Below are 8,522 nucleotides of genomic sequence, written 5' to 3'. Positions count from 1 at the left end.
GCCCACATTTTTAGTGTGAGACACATTCTATTCAAAAGTTTTCTTTAGTTTTACAAATAGAACAATTAAATACCTGGAATCTCTATCTTTAGCATCATTTTATTTTCTAGCTAGAGTGGGGGAGGCAGAGTTCTTGCAATGTCTCAGCAAGTCTCCATTCTTCTCAGTACTGCTAAATAATGCAGCAAAGGAATGTCCAAGTCTGAAATGTTGAGTAGACTTTTTATCAGACTCCCATTTACATTTTTCTTTTCTTTTTTTTTTTTTTAAGCTTTTCCAACAAATATTTATTACAGTTAAGCCATGATTCATGATCTTAGGGTGGGGTGTACCCAGGTCCCCCTTCAGCTCCCTGGGAGAAGGATGGAGGACACAGGACGAGTGAGGTGCAGGCAAGTTCAGATCTTCCCAGGAAATGTGCCTTCTGCCCGGCGGTCATCCCAAGCTGACACCCAGGATATGGGGCAAAGGGACTTGTACACACGTCGGTACCATTCACACACAGAGACATCACCCCTTTTAGCGGTCATTGCCTTCTCACAGCGGTGGAAGTCTAGATAGTTCTGCCAGCAGTTCCTGGTCTGGTTCTGGTTGGGGAAGCGGCTGTCAAAAGGGGCAGTCTGGTAGTTCTTGATTTTGGTCTTGATGTCTTCTGCCATGTTGCTGACTCCTCAAGACACCCTGAAGCGGTTCGCAGCTCAATGTGACCCTCAGCAAAGACGCATCAGTCTGACCCCATTTACATTTTTCAAGTTAAAAATATATACATAAATATTTTTTAAAAACTTGATAAAAAGCAACATCTTCAAGAAGGTAGATCTCTGTCTCTCTCCTCCCCTCCCGCAGCCGAGGCTCCATTGGAGCAAAGATGGCCCGGGCGCTGGGGATGGCTCTGTGGCCTCTGCCTCAGGAGCTAGAGTGGCTCTGGTCGCAACATGGCGACGCCCAGGATGGGCAGAGCATCGCCCCCTGGTGGGCAGAGCGTCGCCCCTGGTGGGCGTGCCGGGTGGATCCCGGTCGGGCGCATGCGGGAGTCTGTCTGACTGTCTCTCCCTGTTTCCAGCTTCAGAAAAATGAAAAAAAATAAAAAATAAAAAATAAAAATAAAAATAAAAAAAGAAGGTAGAGCTAACCTGACCTGTGGTGGCAAAGTGGATAAAGCATCAACCTGGAATGCTGAGGTCACTAGTTCGAAACCCCAGGCTTGCCTGGGCAAGGCTTATATGGGAGTTGATGCTTCCTGCTCTTCTCCTTCTCTCTCTCCCCTCTCTAAAATGAATAAATAAAATCTTTAAAAAAACAGCAACAACAACAAAAAGGAGGTATAAGACTTGCCTGGGCAAGGCTTATATGGGAGTTGATGCTTCCTACTCTTCCTGTCCTTCTCTCTCTCTCTCTCTCTCCCCTCTCTCTAAAATGAATAAATAAAATCTTTAAAAATAGCAACAACAACAAAAAGGAGGTAGAGCTAGATAATAGGTAGGAGTTATGCCTAATTTATCTTCCTCCCCCACCACAGTCTAGCTCAGGAATACTAGATAGAGCACATTCTTGGCTTTATTATTAAAGAACATTTAAGAAGTGAGTGGTTGTATTTTGCATATAGCAGAGCAGAAGGTGAGGGAAACAACACCTCTGAAGAGACAGGCCTAGCCTGACCTGTGGTGGCGCAGTGGATAAAGCGTCAACCTGGAAACACTGAGGTTGCCGGTTCAAAACCCTGGCTTGCCTGGTCAAGGCACATATGGGAGTTGGTGCTTCCCGCTCCTCCCCCTTCTCTCTCTCACTCTCTCTTTCTCTCTCTCTCCCCTCCCTAAAATGAATAAATAAATAAATAAAAATTAAAAAAAAAAAAAAGAACAAACCTATATAAGATACTAACACTCACCTGACCAGGCGGTGGCGCAGTGGATAGAGTGTCAGACTGGGATGCAGAGGACTCAGGTTTGAGACCCCGAGGTCACTGGCTTGAGTGCGGGCTCATCGGCTTTGAGCAAGGTTCACCAGCTTGGACCCAAGGTCGCTGGCTCAAGCAAGGGGTCACTTGCTCTGCTGTAGCCCCACAGTCAAGGCACATATGAGAAAGCAATCAATGAACAATTAAGGAACCGCAAGGAAGAATTGATATTTCTCATCTCTATCCCTTCCTGGTCTGTCTGTCCCTCTCTCTGACTCTCTCTGCCACAAAAAAAAAAAAAAAAAGAAAGAAAGAAAGGGCCTGACCTGTGGTGGCGCAGTGGATAAAGCGTCGACCTGGAAATGCTGAGGTCGCCAGTTCGAAACCCTGGGCTTGCCTGGTCAAGGCACATATGGGAGTTGATACTTCCAGCTCCTCCCCCCCTTCTCTCTGTCTCTCTCTCCTCTCTCTCCCTCTCTGTCTCTCTCCTCTCTAAAAATAAATAAAATAAAAAAATTTAAAAATAAAAAGAAATCCAAAAAAAAGAAGAAGAAGAAGAAGAAAAAAAGATACTAGTGCTGTGGGGGTCATCAGAAATTCATTCTTTCAACCATTGTGCCTCTGTATGCCAGGCACTGAGATAGGTACCTGTCGTCTTGGAGGAAGCATCTCATTAAATACAATCCCAAACAAATTAAGATCTTTTCTTTTTTCTTTTATTTTTTTTTGTGGCAGAGACAGAGAGAGGTACAGATAGGGACGTACAGACAGGAGGGAAAGAGATGAGAAGCATCAAGTATTCGTTGCAGCACCATAGCTCTTCATTGATTGCTTTTTCATATGTGCCTTGACTGGGGTGGGGGTGGGGCTACAGCAGAGTGAGTGACCCCTTGCCCAAGCCAGCAACCTTGGGCTCAAGCTATTGGCCATGGAATCATGTCTATGATCCCACACTCAAGCCAGCGACCCCATGCTCAAGCTGGTGAGCCTGTGCTCAAACCAGAAACCTTGGGGTTTTGAACCTGGGTCCTCTGCATCCCGGTCTGATGCTCTATCCACTGCGCCACAGCCTGGTCAGGCAAATTAAGGCTTTTATTTTTATTTATTTACTTATCTATTTTTAAAATTCATTTTTAGAGAGGAGAGAGAGTGAAGAAGGGGGGAGTGGGAAGCTTCAACTCCCATATGTGCCTTAGACCAGACAAGTGCAGGGTTTTGAACCAGCGACCTCAGCATTCCTGGTCAACACTTTATCCACTGCACCGCCACAGGTCAGGCAAATTAAAGTTGTTTTTTTTAATTAATTAATTTATTTATTCATTTTAGAGAGGAGAGAGAGGGAGACACACAGGGGGAGAGAGAGAGAGAGAGAGGGAGGGAGGAGAGGGGAAGGGAGGGGAGGGGAGGGGAGGGGAGGGGAGGGGAGACAGGGGGGAGGAGCTGGAAGCATCAACTCCCATATGTGCCTTGACCAGGCAAGCCCAGGGTTTCAAACTGGCAACCTCAGCATTTCCAGGTCGACGCTTTATCCGCTCCGCCACCATAGGTCAGGCCAAATTAAAGTTTTTAAAAGAGAATTCCAGCCTGACCTATGGTGGCACCGTGGATTAGGTGTTGACCTGTAATACCAAGGTCGCTGATTTTATTTATTTATTTATTTATTTTGAAGCTAGAAACAGGGAGAGACAGCCAGACAGACTGCCGCAAGCGCCCGACCGGGATCCACCCGGCACGCCCACCAGGGGCTACCTCTGCCCACCAGGGGGCGATGCTCTGCCCCTCCGGGGCGCTGCCGCGACCAGAACCACTCTAGCGCCTGGGGCAGAGGCCAAGGAGCCATCCCCAGCGCCCGGGCCATCTCTGCTGCAATGGAGCCTCCGCTGCGGGAGGGGAAGAGAGAGACAGAGAGGAAGGAGGGGGGGGGTGGAGAAGCAAATGGGCGCCTCTCCCATGTGCCCTGGCCAGGAATCGAACCGGGTACCCCGCACGCCAGGCCGAGGCTCCACCGCTGAGCCAACCGGCCAGGGCCCCAAGGTTGCTGATGTTTTTTTTACTCAAAGCTCTTTTTATTTATTTATTTATTTATTTATTCATTTTAGAGAGGAGAGGGAGAGACAGAGAGAAAGAGAGAGAAGGGGAGAGGAGCTGGAAGCATCAACTCCCATATGTGCCTTGACCAGGCAAGCCCAGGGTTTTGAACCCACGACCTCAGCATTTCCAGGTCGATACTTTATCCACTGCGCCACCACAGGTCAGGCGGTTGCTGATTTTAAACCCTGGGCTTGCCCAGTCAAGGCACATTTGAGAAGCAACTATGAGTTGATGTTATCTGATCCTCTCTCCCTGCCTTCCTCTCTCTCTCAAATCAATAAATTTAAAATATCTTTACTGACCTGTGGTGGCGCAGTGGGATAAAGTGTCGACCTGGAACACTGAGGTTACCGGTTCGAAACCTTGGGCTTGCCTGGTCAAGGTACATATGGGAGTTGATGCTTCCTGCTCCTCCCCCTTCTCTCTGTCTCTCTCTTTCTCTCTCACTCCTCTCTCTCCAAAAGTCAATAAATAAAATATTAAAAAAATAAAATAAGATATCTTTTAAAATAATCCCATACTATTTCTCAGCAATAAAAAGACATGAACTAAAAAAAAAAAAATTAATGATACCAGCAATCACATGTATGAATCTCAAAATTAATTATGCTGTGAAAGAAGCCAAAAAAGAGTACATCTTTACTTGATTACATTTATATAAAATTCTAGAAAATACAAGCAAGTTATAGAGACAGAAAGCAGATCAGTGGTTGGGAAGTGCCAGGGAGAGGAATTACAATGGGACAAGGTAAACACTTAGGGGATGATGTATATGTTCACCCTCTGTGTTGTAGTGATGGTTTCAAAAATGTATAGTTATGTCAAAACACAGTGAACTGTACACTTTATTTTTATTTGTTTATTTTAAGTGAGAGCAGGGGAGATAGAGATGGACTGTCACATGCACATTGATCGGAATCCACCAGGAGTGCTTGAATCAACCAAGCTTTCCTCAGCGCCTGAGGCCAATAATTGAACCAAACCAATTGAGCCACTGGCTGTGAGCAAGGAAGAGAAAGAGAGGGAGGGAACCTGACAAGGCGGTGGCGCAGTGGATAGAGCGTTGGGCTGGGAGGCGGAGGACCCAGGTTCGAGACCCTGAGGTCGCCAGCTTGAGAGAGGGCTCATCTGGTTTGAGCAAAGTTTACCAGCTTAGACCCAAGGTTGCTGGCTTGAGCAAGGGGTTACTCAGTCTGGTGAAGGCCCACAGTCAAGGCACATATGAGAAAGCAATCAATGAACAACTAAGGCAGGGGTCCCCAAACTTTTTACACAGGGGGTCAGTTCACTGTCCCTCAGACCATTGGAGGGCCGCCAGATACAGTGCTCCTCTCACTGACCACCAGTGAAAGAGGTGCCCCTTCCAGAAGTGTGGTGGGGCCGGATAAATGGCCTCAGGGGGCCACATGCGGCCAGCTGGCCATAGTTTGGGAACGCCTGATAAGATGTCGCAATGAAAAACTGATGATTGATGCTTCTCATCTCTCTCTAGTCCTGTCTGTCTATTCCTATCTATCCCTCTCTCTGACTCACTCTCTGTGTTTAAAAAAAAAAAAGAGGGAGGGAAAGAAAGCAGATGGTCATTTCTCATGCGTGTCTTGACCAGGGATTGAATCTGGGACTTCCACACACCAGGTGTGTGGGCCAATGCTCTATCCACTGAGCAAACTAGCCAGGGCCAGAACTGTACAGTTTAAGTATTGTATGCCAAACTATCTTAATAAAGCTGTTATTAAAAAACAAACAAACTCTGAATAGCCTAACCTGCAGTGGCACAGTAGATAAAGCATCGACCTGGAATGCTGAGGTCACCAGCTTGAAACCCGGGGCTTGCCTGGTCAAGGCACATATGGGAGTTGATGCTTCCTCCCCTCTGTAAAATCAATCAATAAATAATCTTCAAAAAAAAAAAAAAAAAAAGCCTGACCTGTGGTGGCGCAGTGGATCAAGCTTGGACCTGGAACGCTGAGGTCGCCGGTTCAAAACCCTGGGCTTGCCCGGTCAAGGCACAATGGGAGTTGATGCTTCCTGCTCCTCCCTCCCTACCTCCCTTCTCTCTCTCTCTCTCCTCTAAAATGAATAAATAAATAAAAATTAAAAAAAAAAAGGATAGCTTGGTTAGAGCATCATTGATGCACAGAGGTTGTGGTTTCAATCTCTGGTCAGGGCACACACAGGAAGCAGCCAATGAATGTATGATTGAGTGGAGCAACAAACGAATGCTTCCCTTTCCCCTCCTCTCTCTCCCTTCCTCCCTCTACCTCTCTAAAAATCAATCAATAATAAATCCAGGCTGGATAGCTCAGTTGGTTGGAGAATCGTCCTAGTGCAGAGGTTACTAGTTTGAATACCCAGTCGGCACATACAGGAATAGATCAATGTACCTCTCTTTCCCTCCATGCCCCCCCCTCTCTAAATAAAAATAAAAATTTCAGAACAGCCTGACAGGTGGTGGCACAGTGGACAGACCTGAATGCCAAGATCCCAGGTCCAAAACTTCAAGGTCGCTGGCTTGAGCACAGAGTTGTCAGCTTGAGTGTGGGATCATCGGCATGATCCCATGTCTATGGCTTAAACCCAAAAGTCACTGGCTTGAGCAAGGGGTCACTATCTCAGCTGGAGTCGCCCCCCTTCCCCCAGTCAAGGCACGTATGAGAAGCAATCAATGAACAACTAAAGTCACTCAACAACAAGGTGATGCTTCTCATTTCTCCCCCCTTCCTCTCTCTCTCTCTCTCTCTCTCTCTCTCTCTCTCTCGCTAAAAAAATAAAATAAGGCCCTGTCCGGTTGGCTCAGTAGTAGAGCATCGGCCTGGCGTGCAGGAGTCCTGGGTTCAATTCCCAGCCAGGGCACACAGGAGAAGCACCCATCTGCTTCTCCACCCCTTCCCCTTTCCTTCCTCTCTGTCTCTCTCTTCCCCTCCCGCAGCCAAGGCTCCATTGGAGCAAAGTTGGCCCCCGGGCGCTGAGGATGGCCCTGTGGCCTCTGCTTCAGGAGCTAGAATGGCTCTGGTTGCAACAGAGCGATGCCCCAGATGGGCAGAATATCGCCCCCTGGTGGGCATGCCGGGTGGATCCCAGTCGGGCGCATGCGGGAGTCTGTCTGCCTCCCTGTTTCCAACTTCAGAAAAATATAAATAAATAAATAAATATAAAATCAGAACAAAAAAGTGGGGGGCTGGGGAGTAGGGAAGAGAATGAATACTAGGACCTCTTATAATTCTTTCTTGCTCAAGGACACCAGATGGTATCTGATCATGAGATCCTTCTTCAGTACTTTGTTTTAGTTTTAACTACCAAGGATGCTCTATCGGCTCAACTTTCTAGTCTTATATAGACCTGGCCTATGAAATCCAGCATTTCAGCTGGTCCAGTCTCCTTTTGGACCCAGAATGCAGCTTGGATTTCTTGTCTCTACTTCTATTTGCTGGAAAATTTAATCCACTCGAAATTATCCAAATTTTCTCTCCCTGATCAGGCCCAATTAAGATAAGATTTATTTCATACTCTTTCCTATTCATTCCTGCAGAAAGAATTCTGTACCTTCTTTGAGTTTCTCTAGTACTTATAATCTAAACTGCTTTTTTGACACCTTTTTACTGCTTTATATTATTTGTTTCTCATGTGTGTGTCTTCTCAACTAGATTCTGAACTTCTTCAGGTCTGGGACTGAGTCATATATTATCTTTGTGTCTTTCCCAAGGCACTTAATAAATACTTAATACGTGTCACTTTTAAATCACTTCACTTTGATAGTCTTTCCAAAGTACTTTCTCAGCCATTATCTCATTTGATCATTACATCAACACTATGAGATCTGGAGGGCTAAAAAAATATGTCATTTCCTTCTTTTGAAAGATGAGGAACCTGAAGCCCAAGGTCACTCAGTTTGTCAGAGATAGAACAGATAATTACATGTGAAGGTTTGGTCCTATTCAAGGGTTCCCGTGGCTCTCCTCTCTACCCTCCTACCTGAAGATAGGCCATTGCACCCTTTACCTCATTTCCCAAAAACTTTAGCTTGCCAAAGCTTTGTAGTACCATATTAGAAAACTTGACAAATATGAGACATGAAATTTCAGTAGTTTCCTGAGTCACCAAAACATGCCTGCTATTTTTCCCAAGTGTCATTTGTTAGGGGCATTATGCCTGATATTTAGGCTGCACTACAGAGCTGAGGAAGCATAAATGATTTTTTAAAAGCCTTAGAAAATGACAGCAGTTTAATATTAAGCATGAAAGGTGGCAGCTGACGAGATGACCGGGGATATAAAATTCCTGCACTGGATCACACTATTCTATGTATTGCTAAAATAATTCTCTAGTTGGTACTAAAAGAAAAGGTTAAACTCTATCACCCAGAACACCTAGCCTGAGATCCCTTCCAACCAGCCAGACTTTCAGCTTCTCTGATGCAAGAGATGTGACAACTTTGATGCAATTTATTTTTATTATTTTTTTGGCAACTGAGACAGAGAGAGACAGATAGGGACAGACAGGTAGGAAGGGAGAGAGATGAAAATCATCAATTTTT

At 45.8% G+C, this 8,522-nt stretch overlaps 1 protein-coding gene across 1 annotated transcript; it reads right to left on the bottom strand.

Annotated features, from left to right (window-relative positions):
* Positions 1 to 272: 272 nt before the first annotated feature.
* LOC136334510 (cytochrome c oxidase subunit 6B1) lies at positions 273 to 731 on the bottom strand. The gene has a single exon (XM_066274801.1). It carries the CDS (start codon positions 657 to 659, stop codon positions 399 to 401), a length of 261 nt encoding a protein of 86 aa, XP_066130898.1. The 5' UTR covers positions 660 to 731; the 3' UTR covers positions 273 to 398.
* Positions 732 to 8,522: the final 7,791 nt, after the last annotated feature.

The sequence above is a fragment of the Saccopteryx bilineata genome, chromosome 4 (assembly GCF_036850765.1).
Source record: "Saccopteryx bilineata isolate mSacBil1 chromosome 4, mSacBil1_pri_phased_curated, whole genome shotgun sequence".
Lineage (NCBI taxonomy): Eukaryota > Metazoa > Chordata > Mammalia > Chiroptera > Emballonuridae > Saccopteryx > Saccopteryx bilineata.
This window is presented reverse-complemented; position numbering and strand designations above follow the sequence as displayed.